This window comes from Protopterus annectens, chromosome 1.part0 (assembly GCF_019279795.1).
Source record: "Protopterus annectens isolate FY-2018-M chromosome 1.part0, PAN1.0, whole genome shotgun sequence".
Lineage (NCBI taxonomy): Eukaryota > Metazoa > Chordata > Ceratodontiformes > Protopteridae > Protopterus > Protopterus annectens.
Window position 1 is genome coordinate 1,801,538,926 of NC_056725.1, and position 18,427 is coordinate 1,801,557,352.

Genomic DNA, 18,427 nt, shown 5'->3' on the forward strand with positions numbered 1-18,427 from the left:
CCTAGCACAAAACCGACAAGAAGTGACGTCATGGTCTGGGCCTAGGCAAGGTATGCAATAAGAATGAAAATCCTTATGAGGTATTTGCTTCCCACAAGAAATAGAATTGTCAACTTTTTCTGACATCGGTCTGAGGCAAGAAAAGTTTCCCCAACGAGGTACTTAGCTTTATAGAAGACTTCGGTCTGAAATTCGAATTCGAAAATCTCAGGAGTCTGCCAAACAGCACTTGCGAACTGCTTCTGCTTCGGGCACCGCGCGGCAAGAAAGACTGAAGAAAATGGCATTGGTTGCATTATATATACCCCTGGCACACTGATGTCAGGGAAGAGGCAACCGACGCCGGACCAAGACTTTGGAATTCCAGCTGACTGCGGGACCGCCTGACGACAGGATAACTCAAGTGTGATGACTGCAGCAGGGTAACACGATGAACATCTTGTCCTTCACGGATTCGTTTAATCTGAGGAGGTCCAAAATTGGCCTCCAGTCTCCAGTTCGTTGTGGGACTAAAAAGAACCTGGAGTAAGTTCCGTATACTGTCTGGTCTGCTGGGACAGGCTGAATGACTCTTTTTGAGAGCAACTTGTTGATCTCCACAGTTGCCTGCTCCCTGTGATTGGGAGGAACATCCGGGAACTTTTTGGGAACAAACGGTGAAAGGGAAAAGGGTATGATAATGCCTCTGGTAACAACTCTTTGTACCCACTTGTCTTGGTTTATATTTAGCCAGGATTCTGGATACAAAGAGATGAGACACCCGACTGGCACCAGAGAAACACAGTCAGGCCCCACATCAGGAGCGCTGATAAGGCCGCCCTTGAAAGGAATCACAGCCTTGCTGGTATTGCGGACCGCCCCTGCCTCTAGGACGACATCTACCATTTCCTCTCCTCCTCTGCCTCTGAAGGAGGATTCACTCTGTGTGTCCGGAAAGACCTTCTGGAACTTCTTGAACCACATTATACCTCCCCTTTGACCTTTGGGGTATGGTCGAGAGGGAACGGTAAAACGGACTCCCACAGCAGAACGCGTCTTTCCTTCCTGCTCACACCGGGTGAGTGTTTCTTCCACCTTGGGACCAAACAAAGAGGAACCATCAAATGGGGCATTGGTTAAGGAGGACTTAAAAGGCTCCGCAAAATTACACAAGCGCATCCAGGAGTGGCGCCTAAGGGCAACTCCTGAACCTGCTGCTCTGCTCGCTCCATCAGCCGCATCGGAGATAAGCCGCATGGAGGAGTTAACTACCAAATTTAAGGTGGACAACTGAGTAGAGATCCTATCAGGGACTCCCTCAGGACAAGCACCCTGTATGAAATCTCCTAACTCCTTGAGATCATCCTTCTGCAATCTCGTGAAGTGGGTAAGATAGTTCAGGGATCGAAGTGTAAATGGCGCTGAAATAAACACACGCTTCCCAAATCTGTCCATCGGTCGAGACTCTTTGTTTGGTAGATGAACAGAGGAAGAAGTCTCCGCCAATTCCTTCTTCGTGGCAGCCGCCACCACAGCATCTATTGGAATGCCCTTAGACAAGAATTATTTTCCAGGAGGGACAGACAGGAACTTATTTGGTCTTCTGGGAACTGGATCTATGGCATAGGGAGTATCACACACCTTCTGACTAACCAGATCCATTAGTTCATCGAAAGGTAGCAATACCCAAGAGGCAGAGGGTTGAGACCTGAAAGCCTTCAGGTACACCGACTCCTCATCAGAAGGGTTGACAGTGGGCCAGTCGCACCTCTGTTTAAGGATCACTAGGACGTCCACAAAGGAAATATCATCAGAGGACAACTTGGGGGACCCCTCCGACTCCTCGAGGTCAGTGTCCGATGTCAGAGACTCATCCTGGGAGTCAATATGCTTCCTCTTGCATAACCTCTTCCGAGGAGGCCTCGGAAGAGTGGGGACCACCAGCCAGTGGCTCCTGAGGCTGCGGGTCTCTGCTGTCTCCGGAGAAAGTAGTTACTGAGACCGAAGTGGGAGCGCTGGGGGGAAGAGTGCTTGTACCACTGGCAGGGGCTGTAGATTGAGACAGCACACCCATCACCTCAAAAGCCGACCTCTCCGGCTCCGAAGACCCTCCCCGCTCAAAAGAGACAAAGGATGGCACCGGAGCCTTAGCCATCGGTTCAGAGATAGATGCAGGGTCCGAGCTCACCCTGGCAGAAGCACCGAGAGGAAGGCTTGGAACCGAAGATCGATTCAAACCTTCCCCATCAGCGCCAACAGAAGAGCTTCGGTCCCTGGACATGACGGACGGAGCCGAACGTGTCGGAGCTAAACTCTGCTCCAATGCAGCAGCAAGGGGAGCCGGAACCGAGGGTTCTTCCATTGGTAACAAGCACTCCAGCTCTGAAAGGCCAACATGGCTCAGAGGAATAACAGATGAGGGCAAAAATGGCTCGAGTGGCTCCGGAGCCGACTGGGTCAGAGCCAACAAAAATTTAGGCAGAGCAGACAACCCTCAGGAGTCTCAGTACTACCCACTCCACAACTTCTTCCGAAAGGCTCCTGGAAGACCTGGAAGATAAGGTAGGGGATCTTGACATAGCAGGCACTGGAGACTTGATTAGCAAGGAGACCAGTAGGGATTCTACAGACCGGCTCTGAGCAGTAGAGTCAACTATTTCCTAAGGTTCAGCAGTCGGCATCAAAGCACCTGTGACCGACTGATACCATGCTGCTCTCCTTCAGCTCCGAAGACTGAGGAGTCGAGGAGACAGATTTTCTTAATTTGGAAGGCGGCTCCGAGACACCAGCTGGTGCCGGAGAAGGCCTTTTTGAAGCTTTAGATTTGGAGTCAGATCTGGATTTTGAAGACTTCGGAGAAGAAGCTGACGAACCAGATAAGGCTTCCTCGAAGGTTGGCTTCAGAAGAACCCTGAGTATCAGCTTGTTCTTTCTCTCCTGCAACACTCTAGGAGAGAAAGCATGACAGAACAAGCATGATTCCTGCAAATGGATGGCTCCCAAGCAGTAGACACAGCACTGTGGCCATCCGTTAATGACATTTCCTGGGAGCATTTCATGCATTTTTTTGAACCCAGAGGGTTTATGCTCCTTATTATCCTTAGACATTGCAGACACACACAAAACCAGAGGAGAGATATGAAGAGAGAGAACAAATGAGGACTAGGTCCTCTAAAACAGGCCTAGCCCTGCAGAAGAATTACACAAGGACTAGGTCCTCTAAGTTAAATGGGCCTAGCCCCGTGTAAAAGAAAACTAGGTCTTTCAACTAAAACAGACCAAGTTTTTTTTTAAAAGACAGACACAGAGATTCAGTCACACGGGAAAATTTTTAAATGAAAATTACAAATAATAAGGTTATACGAGGACCAAGTCCTCTAAGTTAAACGGGCCTAGCCCTGAGTAAAGAAACTGGGTCTTCTAACTCAAACAGACCAAGTACATAACCCAAACACACACACATGTTCAATAACACAGGAAAAAAATTTGCAACCACAATCCTAAATAAGACTTTAGCGGATCCCCGCCAAAGACAACAAGTTAACAATCAACAAGTTAATAGTACAATAATCAACAGGAGCCCCTGTTGATTAAGACTGGTGAAACCTCCAAAAACTAACAATCTAGGCAAAAAAGCGCAAAGGCGCCTAACTACTGGTACACAGGACACTAACTACTAAGGTCAAACAAGACCACAGAACAATATAGGTAAAGACCTATATATATTACCACTAAATAACAGTAAATATGCAAAAAAACACTTATGAATGAAAAAAATGCAAAAGACTTAGCCAGAGCCAAGAGAAGCACATCCGAACTCGTCGACATGGCAAACGAGATCTGGGGATTGCACTGGTGCACCATGGGATACCTTCTTAGCCACAAGCCAACCAGAAGTCTTCGAGCTTGAAAATCGTCCGAGTTGGAGCAGAGGATCAGCTCCGAACCCATATGTAAAAATGAAGGTGACATTCAACTATCTAACATCAAAGTTTTCTTAAAACAAAATGTGCAGTACTGCCAACACTTTGCATTCTTGATTTCTCAAAAATAATGATTAGGGTGTTTCCCAGACACAAGGTACAGGGTTTGCTTCTCACCTTTGGAAGAGAAATTGGCTAGGTTTAAACTGGCCCATAAGGATAGCTAGCCTAGCAATTACATATGAACCTATATAAAGTAACCCTCCTCCTTCCCCCCAACAAACATGCACACAGAAGCAGGCACGTCTCTACCCTGTTCTTAAACACGGAGCTATGAATCACATTCCTCACAATATGTCATGTATGACGTGGCACACCCTCTACCCCCAAGTTTGCTTGACCAGCAACACTCTGTCTGACCATGGTTTCAAATGAGCTCAACTCTCTATCCCTGCTTTCAGGCTCAGTAAAATTTCTGTCATACCTGAATAGAATCAAATTGATTTCCACCCTTAGATGTTTTATAGTCCAATGGGGATAAGGGTAAGGATCCAAAATTTCTCCTCAGCTCTTCCATCTTTTCCTCATGGGCTGCAATATCAGCTTGAATTTTCTGTGCAAATAAAGTACAGAGAAATAAATACCAAATTTTGCTTGCAAAACTAAAACCTTACAATGCATCTTATAATGTAAACATCACTTTAAGAGCTGTACAATATGCATCATTCACTAATAATGACAGGGTGAAGCTACATCATCAGTGGTGTCATTCTAGCTTTTAATCTATACTTATGTGATGTAAGGATTATGTTCATTTTGTTGCTACATAACAAACATGACCAGAAAGAAATAACTCTTCAAATATCCTCACCTTGACATCTGTCCACAGATATGCTACTCAAATGTCTACAGAAAACCAGGATTTCACACTCTTTGTATTTGGCAACTGGAAATTAATAACTCTAGCTGAGAAGAAAGTGCTCATGTGACCAATGACTTAACATTTCTTATTGAAGACAGTTCACTTTGTGTACCACCTGTATGTTTTACATCGCATCATTCCAAGAAATTGAAGTGTATTACAATAAATGTGACAAGAATCTAGTTCCTCCTATTGATGAATCTTTTTTTTCCCCCTAGCTCAGCAGTCAAGATCTGCCTTGAAATTGTTACTCAAGCAACAAGTCAGTACCCCATTTCAGGTGGGTCGGGAGAGAAGCATAAAGAATATTTAAAAAAGCAAGACTGAAAAATGCTGAAGAGATGAAAGGAAGAGTGAAAACACGTAAAACAAGCAAATGTAAAGCTGACTCTGTGGTGCACAGGAATGGAGCCCTGACTATGGCCCAGATTACCAAGGTTTGATTAGTGGCCTTGTCAGAAAAAAACAGGGAGGGGAGAGGAGGGAAGCAGCTTGGCCCACTGGGTACAGGAGGGGGTTGCTTGCACTCAGAGGCACACAGCATCCTCCCAACTCACCTCCTGACCCCCCCCCCAGTACACACTTGTTCCTTCTACTTTTCCAAACTAATAAAAAGAAACTGACGGGTTACTAGAGGAGTAAAAGTAAATAAAATAGGTCTGAACCACCAGGCTGTATGTAAACACTTTAATGAACAGTAAAATAATAAAAATAGTAAGCACTTTTGGGATACAATCCCGTCATCAGAAATCTTCACGCAATATACTTCAAACAATCACCATTCAGTAATACAGTCTATGCCCTTTTACCACTGTTTCACTGCTAACAGTCCATTCAAACCTGGGCTTCTATGTGCCCTTAGTTCAACAATCCATTTTGTTTCACACGATTTGGTTAAATTAACCAACCCCCCCCCCCCCCAACACACACACACACTCAATCTCACAATGTGTAAGACTAAAAGTATGGTTAGCATTCTTCTTAATGTGCAGATACAATGCATTATGTACATTTTGTGTTCTTATATTAGATGGATGTTGCAAAATCCTATCCTTAAAGTGACAGTTCATTTTTCCCCACATAAAAGGAGCTGCAATCTTTACATCTGGCAAGATAAACAAGGTTCTTAGTTTGACAATCTGCATAAAACTTCATTTTGTAAACTTTACTCGTCACTGGATGTATAAAGCTATTATCATTAAGTATCAATGAACAGGCTTTACAGTGCCTACATGCAAAAGTCCCATGTTTCGCCATTGTTTATTTCTATTCCTACTAACATCTGCCTTATTACAAAGTCTTTTAAATTCTTATTACGATTAAAGGAAAATTAGGGTTGTTCAAGTATATTCACTAATTTGTCATCTGTTAAAAGAATTTTCCAGTTCCTTCGTATGACATCACATATCCCCCATATCACTGCTGTACTTTAATGTTGCACATTGTTTGACTTTGACCCTATTGGAATCAACTTTTTTCTTCGATTTATTAGAATACCAAGGGAATGCACATTTCAATCTATCCTTCTTACTCTTATTAATAACTTATGCAACCCTCTTACTATTGTAACCCCTCGAGGAAAAACATGTGGCCATAGAATCTACCTCCTATTCAAATACATCATCATAATTACAAACTCTAGATATCCTATGTGTCTGACCTTTTATAATATTTTAAAAAATGTATCTTGGGTGCATACTATTATAGGATAAAAGGCCATTTCTTCAGCATTCTTTCTTGTGTATTGATGTCTCTATATTACCATCTCAGCCCATATTCAAGAGTATATCTAAAAAATCAATTTCTGACCATGAACTGTTCTTACTAAATCTTAAAAGAATTAGTGGTGGACTCAAAATATTCAATAAATTTGTCCAGTTCCATTGGAGTACCTTTCCACAAAATAACGTCATCAACAAAGCGGGCATGGTAAGATACAAAATCCTGCCATTCATTCACAGTATTAAAAATCATGGCTTCCTCCCAATAAGCTAGAGCCATATTAGCATAGGGGTTTGCGCATGGAGTACCCATGGTGACCTCTTTTAACTGCTTACAATGGTTCCCTTTATATATGAATATATTGTTGTTTAAAACCATTTCTGTCATCCTCTTTATCATGTTGTCTTATCTTCATAAGGCAACATGAAATCGCATTCAGCCCATACTCATTAGGTGTAACCATTAAAAAAACTATTAATGTCCAAGGTCACCATCAAAAATCTCCCTACAGTCATTGAATATTCATATAAACTTAAGAAATGTGCTGTGTTCTTTAAGACTCTAGGAACATGCGTCAGTATTGGTCTACGTTTCATTTAAACCCATTGTCGAAGCATGTTCAGTGAGCCACCCCCTACCAGATACTACAGGTCTTAATGGGGGCTGCATTGGGTCTATACCACAGACTATACCATATAGGGGGTGGCTCATCGAACATGCTACATGGGTTGAAATGAATCTTAAAACACTGATGGAAGTTCCTACAGTCTTAAAGGACACAGCACATTTCTTAAAAATTTTAAAAAATCATTCAGATGTTTCAAACAGGAAGCCAGAGAGAACACAAATCAATCCACTGAAGACTTCAGGAGCCTACTGGCTTCCACAAAACAAGGTCATCCAGAAGCAAAGTGAACTGTATGGAGATAAGGGCATCTGGAGCCCAGCACCTCATAATCCTTTTCCCAGGACATAAAGTGTTAAAAATAACCTCTTATACTCCCAACCCAGGAATGGGTGGGTCCATTCTCAGTTGACACAACAGTATCAAGAATATAATGGCTGAAAAAAAAATACAATGCATGAGTGCAAAGGTCTAGGTAGAAGAGCAGTGATACTCTAAAGAATCACCTGCTGTATGACACAAAGAAATGGCCTGCTGCTGGCATTAGGTCATGTTCCTTAAGAATAAACTGTCACACCCAGAAAGATAGGTCCCATCACACAAATAGCCATCTCACATTGATGGCCTGACATTTAACCCTGGTGCAACGTCCTCACCCTAGGCCATATGGCTCTTCTAGATTCAGGGACAGTTTGGTCCAAAGTGCAACCACCAAGCCCCTGACTGGACTCTGGTGTTTGCTTTGCAAACCTGAATACAGAGAACAAATGGTGAATACATCTTGGGATACACAACCCCTAAAGGTGGTTCCAGGGTTACACCTTTTGTGGACCTCTCATTATACACCAATGCAAAAAGACAGGCACAAGGTCAATACCTTGCCGTTCAGGGGTGAAATGGTGACATGAGAGGTTAGCAAAGCCATTGTGGAAACCAAAATTATCCCCATCAGGGTGTCATTAATGTCTGCCTTCTACATCCTTCACTTTCCCCTGGTGAATCATCAGTTGCCTGGGACAGAGAAAAGGACTCTCCTACTGTGCAGTCAACTGCAGTTACAACGAAATAATGTAGGCAGACAAGTTCCTCCCTTCTGCATCTTTAGGTGGCTTGTGATGGAATTCTGAAAAAAGTGATAGTGTTTTATGTTGTATTGCTCTCATAGATTTCTAGGACAATGCAAGGCTACTGGCCCAGAGACCCTTACAAGCCTAGCCAAGAATTTCACCCATGTTCCCACCAAGTCAGCACCTGTTTTCCTGGTCCAGCAGAAACTCAGGTGGGATCCAAGGGTATATTTTCTGTTTCTCATTCAGTTGTTCAGGCTTCTCTTAAACAGGGCTAGTGAGGTACTCTGCTTGACATGGAGAGGGAGTCTATTCCACAAATGGGGGAGTCGTTGGGACACAAATCTATCCCACCAACAAGTTCTATTGATGTCACAGACCTCTCCGATGCTGCATAGGCAATGCAAAGGTTGGCCCTAGCTCATTATCTGCCATCTAAACATTTCTGCATTTCCTAGGCACGGAGCATAGGAACTTTTCCAAGGTAAACATCAAGCATGAAATTTAAAATGTGTAAGCAGCAGTAAAAAATTAGAACATACTGGGAGCTAGCCCTGTAATATGCATATAGGAAGCACACAGAAGCTGAACAAAAGAAAAACAAGCCAGGCTGGGAAATAAAGGGAGTATCCCAAATGTATATACAACAAGAGCTTCTTGGTAATTGATCCTAAAAGTTCAAAGTGTAAGAAAAGGAAACCCTGTCAGAAATGATCTGCAGACCCAAGAAGAGACCATGGCGTGGCGTCTATTAAAGACTTTAGGCATACAACACTGCCGAGACAGAATAAGTCACAACTGTGTCACAGTTTGCATAAATGTTTGTGGAAAAAAACAGCTAACACATGAAACAAGATAATATGAAATTAAGGACTGATGGCAAGAAAGAGAATCAAATCCTCCTCATAGCACCACAGCAGCAAACAGCTTCTATGTTGGGAGGGTGGCTCAATGGCTAAGGTGTTTGCCTTACAAACACAAGGTGCAGGGTTTGAGTCTCACAAGGGATAACTGACTAGGCTTAAAATGGCTCACAAGGGCAGTTAGCTTAGTACTAAACTATGAACCTATGTGAACAATAAGTTTCAATAACTTGATTTCTACTTCCAGTGAGAGACTCACAAACAAGTTACATACAATACATGTGCGTTCAGGAACTACAGAAGCAGCCTAAGGGTCCTAAAATCTGAGGTTATGTCAAAAGCTAAAAGCTGTTCCTGTTACAGCAATGGAAGTTGTCAGGGGAGGGGGCTTTGTCACCATCCCATCCAGGAAAATCAAATCTACCAATCCCTGAAAGATTTTTCAGAATTTCACACTGGCCTTTCAGTCTTAAAATCTGGATGAGGATAAAAGAAAAAAGAAACATTTCCCTGACAGAGACAAAGCAGACATCCAAAATATTTCATGATCACACCTTGGTGAAGCATAGCTCGTGAACTTCAAATTTTCTGCCAGGGTTAGCTGCTCAAGCTCTAACCACCTCAATCCTAAAAAAATTCTTATGTAGGAAATAATTTCTCACTCACAATGGATCTTCTTGAATTTATGCCAGACTACTGCTGACTCTTGGAACGCACACACAGGGTGACCACCTTTTCAAATGCCCAAAGTGGGAATCTTTTAAGGAAACATGAGTCTGGCAGGGTACACCATACCCACCAACGAGATGCTAATGACTGGACTTTACTTTTTATCAAATAAATAAATAAATAAATCACTCTTGTAGAATGAGTTGTTTTTCATATAATATTATGGTCTTTCAAAAACAAAATGATTGTTTTATACAACTATTAAAAAATCAGGAATATTTTTCCTAAAATCCCAGGACATTTACTATTTTTCATATTTATCCACAAGATGCAATTGCCTACACAGCAACTGCCCTCTTTAAAGAGGAAGAACAGGTAACTAAATGCACATGCCTAAAAGTCACATCTTTGTCCATTACTCACTTACATAACTTCTTTATGTCTTAATTTCAGCTTGACCAACATATGGCTACACTCTTTTTGCAGGCATGGTTTTACTGTGAAAATAACTTTTTATACATCACTCCCTGTATCAGATGAGAAAGCCCTTAGCAATCAGTAATTATTGGAATGTCCTTGTCTAATATCCCAAAGTCTGAAAATATTCAGCTTCAGCACTCAAATATGTATGCTTCCCTCTTTCCAGCAAGTTAAAATATCAGGCTTCAGATTACAAGGGCACATTAAAATTCCTGCAATGTTACCACACCTGAAAGGTATAAAATTATATACACTTGATTTACAAGGGAATACCTATAAAAATACTACCCTAGCACTGAGATGATAGAAGGGTAATAAGCATCTAATGCAGTGCGTCTTCTCACAGATAAGCTTACACTGTGTCTGCAAACACATCTCAAAGTATTACTTAAAAGCATTCCTAACTGTGTACATAAAAATAAAGCCCTCACTGCACCACAGACAACCACTGTTTAAGCACTGGAGCTAGAAAAACAGGACAGGGAGCACAGCAAATAAGCAATTTGTGACTCATTCTGCTGGTGGGGGAAGATGGACTGGGAGTACGGGAAATAAGCACTATGTGACACATTCCACTGGTGGGGAGAGATGGACAGGGAAGTATGGGAAATGAGCACTGTGTGGCTCATTCATCTGGTGAGGGGAGCCAGTAGTTTCCTGGTAGCTACAAGTGCTCCCATGTAAGCAGAGGCTTGCATGACTGATGAAATACGCAACAGGAAGAATAGGCTTGGCACTCCCAAACCAGTGATAGTAGCCCTTGGGGACATAAATGTAGGAGTATGTGTGCCTCCTAGGAAGGTGCAAGAGGTCCATGTGGTGATATGGGTGTTCAGATCAGCCACGGGATGAGGGGTTAGGGACTAAAGAATAAAATGCCCACAGAGTTGATATTTTAAATTAAGGAAGGCTGCAAGTTGGAACTGGTTTCAAGCAGTTGCCTGGCATAGGAATTAGGGACCGTCCTGAAATATGACCGTCTCTGGTATGGAGGACGCCAGACCCTCAGGCTGTTGGGACAATGAGTCCTTCTTACAGCAGTTGACAGATGCATAAGCATTGCCAGGGTACACACTTCTCCTTGGCTATCTGGATAACAACTCCATACAATCAGGTCTTGCTCAGGTGCAGGTAGGGCCCCATGTTTCCAAAAAAGGGGCTCAAGACCTACAGCAGGGATGTTTGACATGAAACAGACATAGCTAGAAAAAGCATGCAGGAAAAAAAAATGTCAACGGAGTGCACACATACACACTATATATATATATATATATATATATATACATACATATATATATATATATATACATATATATATATATATATACATATACATATATATATATATATATATATATATATACACACATACACAAACACATATATACACAGTAGCGTCTGACAGTAGACAGAAACCTTCACACAAACACTACATTTTGACAGGTACAGTGAATATAAAAATGTCCACACCCCTGTTAAAATGCCAGATTTTTGTGATATAAAAAAATGAGACCACAATAAATCATTTCAAAACTTTTCCTACTTTTAATGTGACCTATAATCTGTAAAATTCAAATGAAAAACAAACAACTCTGTTAGGGGAAAAAATATAAAAAATAAAAAAGTACAATAAGCTGGTTGCATAAGTGTGCACAGCCTTAAACTAATACTTTGTTGAAGCACCTTTTGATTTAATTACAGCATTCAGTCTTCTTAGGTACACACCTGCCATCAATTAAAGAGACTCTGACTAATCCCAAATAACGTTCAGCTGTCCTAGTAGGACATTCCTGACATTTACTCAGTTGCCTGCTACAGCAAAAGCCATGGTTCGCAGACAGCTTAGAATGCATCAAAGGGATCTCACTGTTGAAAGGTATCAGTCAGGAGAAGGGTACAAAAAAATTCCACAGCATTGGATATACCATGGAACACAGTGAAGACAGTCATCAAAAAGTGGAAAAAATGTGGGACAACAGTAACGTTGCAAAGAACTGGACATCCCTCCAAAATTGATGAAAAGACAAGACAAAAACTGGTCAGGGAGACTGCCAAGAGACAGTACAGTTCTGTACACTTAGCATAAATGTAGATGTTCGAGTGTATTCACTGTTGCAGTCATCACACTTGGGTTATCTGCCTGCAGGTAGCCCTCAGTCGGCCTGAATACCAGAGACTTAAGTATTTCTGCGTCAGTTGCTGTTGCTTCAGGACTGACATAAGGTCGTTAGGGGTATAAAAAGAGGCAGCTGACGCCATTACATCAGTTTTTCATGCCCCAAATGTCAGCAGCCCCACAAATAGGGAGCTAAGTTATGGTGGTGAAAAAACACCCACAATAAAAACTAAATACCAATACCCCTGAAAGGGGTGAGTATTAAAAAGAGAGGAGAGAGAGAGAGAGACAAAGGGGCTGGAAGGAGGGAAACCAGGACTGCAACAGTGAATAAACTTGAACATCCACAGTTACGGTAAGTGTACACAACTGTACTATGTTCTTCGTGTCTCACTGTTGCAGTCATCACACTTGGGTAGATTCCCAAAGCTGACGAAGGGTGGAGGCAGTCAAGAAGAGTTGGGGCTGGCTAGTATGCCTTGCAGGACTGCTGTTGCAAAACCCGCCCTGGATTTGGAAAAGATAGGTAGGTGGTAATGCTTGGTGAAGGTATGTACACAGAACTCAAGGTAGCAGTTTTCCAGGATGTCCCTGGTAGGGACTCCCCTGAGGAAGGCTGTAGAGGAAGACGTTGCCCTAGTGGAATGTGTTCTGATCCCATGAGGGGTTGGCTTCCCATGGTGCTTGTAGCAGAAATGGATGCAATGTGCCATCCATTTAGAAATTGTTTACTTAGAAATGGCCTTGCCCTCTGCCCCTGGTGCAAAGCTGACTAGTAACTGGTTAGATTACCAGAAGGGTTTAGTCCTACCCAGGTAGAATCTGAGCTGTATGTGCATGTCCAAGGGATGCAGGATCCCCTCCCCTTTATTTTGAGGTTAGGGAAGAAGGCTGGCAAATGGACAGATTGGTTGAGAGCCACACTGGACACCACTTTAGGCATAAAGAAAGGGTTAAGTCCTGAGGGAAACCCTGTCAGCATGGAAAATAATGAAGGGTTCCACAGCCATAAGTGCTTGTAGCTCAGACACTCTTCCAGCTGAAGTGATGGCCAGGAATAAGGCCGTTTTCCAAGAGAGGAATTTTAACTCTGCTGACACTGCAGGCTCAAAAGGGAATAAGCATGAGCTTTTCCAGTACAAAGTTAAAGGTCCCACGCATGGGTGGGTGCTCTCCTTGGTGGCCTTAAGTTGTTTCCCCCTCTCAGGAACTGTTTGATAAGAGGGTGAGAGAAGAGAAGCAGCTCAGTGTTGTAATGAGCCAAAATGGCAGAGGCATGGATCTTGATGAAGGAGAAGGATAGGCCTCTGTGGAGTAGATCTAAGTAATCCAGGGATTAGAGGCAGGGAGGGCTGAGTTGTGTCCTCTCATTTAGACTGAATCCAGGAGCAGTACCTTTTTCACTTAACAGCATAGGATTTCCTTGTACTGGGTCTTCTGAACTCAAGGATGACGTCCAGCAGCTGCTTGCTTAGGCTGGTTACTGGGGGAGATTTCAAGGAATACGCCAGGCTGCAAGATTTAGGGTTTGCAGTTGTGGATGCAAGATCTGTCCCCCCTGCTGAGAGATCAGGGTTGGGTTCTGGTGTAGGTGCCAGGGTGGCACCAGTGACAGGCTGCGTAGGAGTGGGTACCAATGCTGGCATGGCCAAGTCCAGGGCAATCAGAGTTGTCCCTGTTCTGTCCTGTCTTATCTTGAGCAATACTCTTGGGAAAAGGGGCAGAGGGAGAAAGGCATAGATTGAGAGGTTTACTCACTGGAAGGATAGGGCATCCACTTTTCCAGGCCCTGATGTGGTGTCCTGGTGCAGAATTTGCTGAGCTTGTGATTGCAGGGGGAGGCAAAGAGAGCCACCTCTGGGGTACCCCATTTCTGAATCAGAAGGGTGAAGGTGATGGGCTCTAATTGCCACTCATGTGGGTCTAGGCGATTTCTGCTTAAGTCATCTGTCAGCGAGTTTTGTTTGCCTGGCAGGAACTGAGCTTGCAGATTGACCTACATGTCTAAAGCAGTCTTCCACAGGGCCATGGCTAGCCTGCAGAGTGGGTTGCCCCCTGCTTGTTGATGCACCACATTCACTGTGGTGTTGTCTGTTTTTATTAGCAGGTATCCTGGGGAGAGTAGGGATCGGAAGGCTATCAGAGAGTGATGTACAGCTAGCATCTCTTTTTGGTTGATGTGCAGATGAATTTGACTTGGATTCCAGTGGCCCTGAATGCACTTGCCATCCATGTGTGCCCCCAGGCATAGTCTGATGCGTCTGTGGTTAGGGTCTGGATGGCGTGGGGTTGAGTAAAGGGCAGTCCATTGTTGTGGTTGCATGCTGCTGCCCACCAAAGAAACTCGGTCAGACAGGGTATTATAGGAATAATGGTTTCCAGGTCCTGAGAATGTTGACAACAAAGACTTTTTAAGTACCACTGAAGTTTCCTCATATGCAGTCTGGCATATGGAGTTAGTAGGATGCATGAGGCCATGAACCCTAGGGCCTGCAGGATTTTCGTTGCGGACAGCTGGGTTCTGGTGGCCATTAAAGTAAAACAGTCTGTCAGATAGGCTTGTTATTCTGGAGTGAGGTATGCCATCTGGGATGTTGTGTCCAAGCTTGCTCCCAGGAATACAATATTTTGACTGGGGACTAGTTTTGATTTCTTTTCGTTGATGATATACCCCCAGGGAGGTTAGAAGGATTTCTACAAATGTCAGATGCTGCAACAGTAATTCCTGACTGTCTGCCTGAATCAGGCAGTCATCCAAGTACGGGTAAATCTGAATATTTCTCTGTCTGCAGTAAGCAATGGCTGAGGCAGGCATTTTGTGAATACTCTGGGAGTATAGTGGATAAGCCAAAGGGAAGTGCAGAGAACTGATAATACATAGATCCTGCCCTGAAGCGTAGGAATTTCCTGCATGACTCCCTTATAGGAATATGCAGATAGGTGTCTTTTAAATCTAGGGTGGCTAACCAGGCATCTTTGGCTAGCATAGGTAAAAGCTGTTGCAGGGTGAGCATTTTGAATATTGGTACCACCAGGAAGGTGTTGAGAATTGAAAGATATAGGATTGGGCGCCAAGTGCCCACATTTCTGGGTACCAGGAAAAGTCTGGAACAGAATCCTTGACTTATCTGTTCCACAGGAACAGGTTGAATCGCCCTTATAGACAGCAGAGATTGGACTTGGTTTTGTGCCTATGCCCATTGATTTGGAGGGATGTCTGAGAACCCTGTTGGGGTTGGCAGTGAATGGAAGTAGAATTTGTACCCCTGGGATACAATGTTGAGGACCCATTGGTCTTTGGTGATGGAAATCCATTTTTAGTAGAGAAGTCATTGGAAATTCTTTCTGTAAGGGGGTGGCTAAGCACTCTCTGCTTTACAGGAGGCGGCACTCCATTGCTTAGATCTCTGCATACCCTGAGACTGTAGCCTGGGGGTCTCTATTTTCCATGGGTCTAGTTTGAGATGGCCTTGAGGAGGTTGGAAAGGACCAATGTTTCGATGGGCAATGGCTACTGAATCTAGGAGGATATACCTGCAAAAAGTCTTAGACTGTCTGCACAGATTTAGCTTTTTCTTCCATCTTTTTAAGAACCTCTTCTGCTTTGGTGCCAAACAGATTGTCCTTGTTCAAAGGAGCGTCTAGTAACTTTGATTTGACAATGTCTGGCAAGGTCTGCTCCTTAAGCCAGGCATGCCTTCCCAGTACAAAACCAGTGACTGCTGCCCTGCAAGATGCTTCTAGGCTGTCAAAGCCACACTGCAATGTATGCTTGCTGACTTGGCTTGCAGAATGCATAAGCTCTTGCAAGTCTTTATTTTCTGCACAGTCTGAAAAGGAATTCGAGAGAGTCAGGTACAATGTAATACCTGCCTGGTTTCCTAGAAGCAGTGGGTAAAGTATCAGGAGTTAAACTGGATTCCATAAAGACAACCACATCATCCAGGACTAGGGGTACTGCTAAAGGCCTATGTTGCGGAAAATCTAAAAATTCTCAGAGTCTCTTTTTGGTTTGAAGACAGTCTTGGCATTCCCAATGGAAATGCTCTCAAAGTATGTAGGGTTTCACCAAAAGAAAAGTCCTCTGGAAGAGGGGCAGAGGGAATGGATTCCTCTGCTTCTGAATCCTCATAAGCAGATAAGGGCATGTTCTTCATAATCAGATGCCTCAGAGTCTGACTCTTGGTCTGTTGAGGCTGCTGGGGACTGGTCTCTTTTCCTCTTAGCAGGGGAAGGCTGGCTTCCCCTAATCATCATAATAAGGTCTAATGCTATTTTAAATATTTGATGTTGTGGCAAGGAAGCAGGTGCATGCGTTTGGGTCTTCAGTTTTCTAGGCATAGCACGTACTCTTGGCCTTAGAAATTTGGTAGTTTTACACAGAACTGAAGACATGAAAGAAGTCGTCGGTTTGTGTCAAAATTAGTAATGTGAAGTACTTCTCAGAAGCCAGTGCCTGCTCAGCAGCTCCAGACCCATCCAAGGTAGAGACAACCGCAGGTTCCACAGTCGAAGAGTCCCGTGGCATACCAGACTCCAAATGGGTCTTGATAGAAGCCTGCGAATCCATTGAAGCGGGCATCAGGGTCTGTGAAAGTTCTTGAGTACCTGTGCGGTCTGTGTCGGTCTTTATCCTTATGTTTTTTCGGAATATCAATAGTCGGCCAGCTTACAAAAGCCATTTCGGAATAAGGAGATAGAGAACAAAAGTATTTAGGGACAAAAGGGGTCTGACGACGGATGGTTCGGGCATTGAACAAGGCACAAAACCGACAGAGAGGTACGTTGTGGTCTGGGCCTAAACAGGAGACACAGTAAAAATGAAAATCTCGGTGTGGTATTTGCTTTCCACAGGCAAGACACTTGTTAACTTTTTCTGACATTGGTTAGAGCAAGAAAAAAGGATCCCCAACGGGTTAGGTGTAGAAGACTTCAGGAGGATTCAATTTGTAAATGAAAAACTCAGGTAGCGGCTGACCGGCACTCATGTGCACTGCTTGTGCTACAGGCTCCTCGGCAAGAAAGACTGATGTAATGGTGTCGGCTGCCAGTTTGTATACCCCTGATGACCTGACGTCAGTCCTGGAGCGACAGCAACTGATGCAAAAAGACGTCTGTGGTATTCAGGCCGACTGAGGGCTACCTGCAGGCAGATAACCCAAGTGTGATGACAGCAACAGTGAAACACAAAGAACATCTACAGCAACACCGAAGGAGCTGCAGGAATTTCTGGCAAGTACTGGCTGTGTACTACATGTGTCATCAATCTCCCGTATTCTCCATATGTCTGGGCTATGGGGTAGTTGCAAGACGGAAGCCTTTTCTTACACAGAAAAACAGGCCTGGCTAAAATTTGCAAAACAATACATCAAGTCTCCAAAGAAACAAAGTGCAGCCAAGGACAGGACCTCAAACAGAAACAGTTGTCTATTAGATACAACCACAATAAATGTTAAGCGCTTTTGTCCCACATAAAATTACATGGGACTTATTCAGAAACAACAAATCTCCCAAAAGCATGTGGGAAAATGTGTTCTGGTCTGATGAGACCAAGGTTGAACTTTCTGGCCACAATTCCAAAAGGTATGTTTGGCGCAAAAACAACACTTCACATCATCAAAAAGAACACCATCCCCATGGTGAACCATGGTGGTAGCAGTATCATGCTTTGGGGTTGCTTTTATTAAGCTGGAATGGGAGCTTTAGTCAAGTTGGAAGGAATTATTAACAATTCCAAATACCAGTCACTTTTGGCCCAAAACCTTCAGGCATCTGCTAGAAAGCTGAAGATGAAGAGGAATTTCACCTTTCAACACAATGACCCCAAGCATACAGCCAAATGAACAAAAGAATGGCTTCACCAGTAGAAAATTAACATTTTGGAATGACCCAGCCAAAGCTCAGACCTAAATCCAATAGAAAATCTGTGGGGGTGACCTGAAGAGGACTGTGCACAAGAGATGCCCTTGCAATCTGATAGATTTGGAGCACTTTAGCAGGAAGAGTGGGTAGATATTGTCAAGTCAAGATGTGCCATGATGATAAGACTCCTATCCAAAAA

At 43.5% G+C, this 18,427-nt stretch overlaps 1 protein-coding gene across 3 annotated transcripts in view; it reads right to left on the minus strand.

Annotated features, from left to right (window-relative positions):
• Positions 1-18,427, minus strand: part of UTRN (utrophin) — a 4,744,936-nt gene that overhangs the window by 2,799,200 nt on the left and 1,927,309 nt on the right. For all 3 annotated transcript variants that reach the window (XM_044069601.1, XM_044069592.1, XM_044069610.1), the window contains one exon: positions 4,387-4,515. In XM_044069601.1, the coding sequence (XP_043925536.1) occupies positions 4,387-4,515 (129 nt within the window). The remainder of the gene's footprint in view (positions 1-4,386; positions 4,516-18,427) is intronic.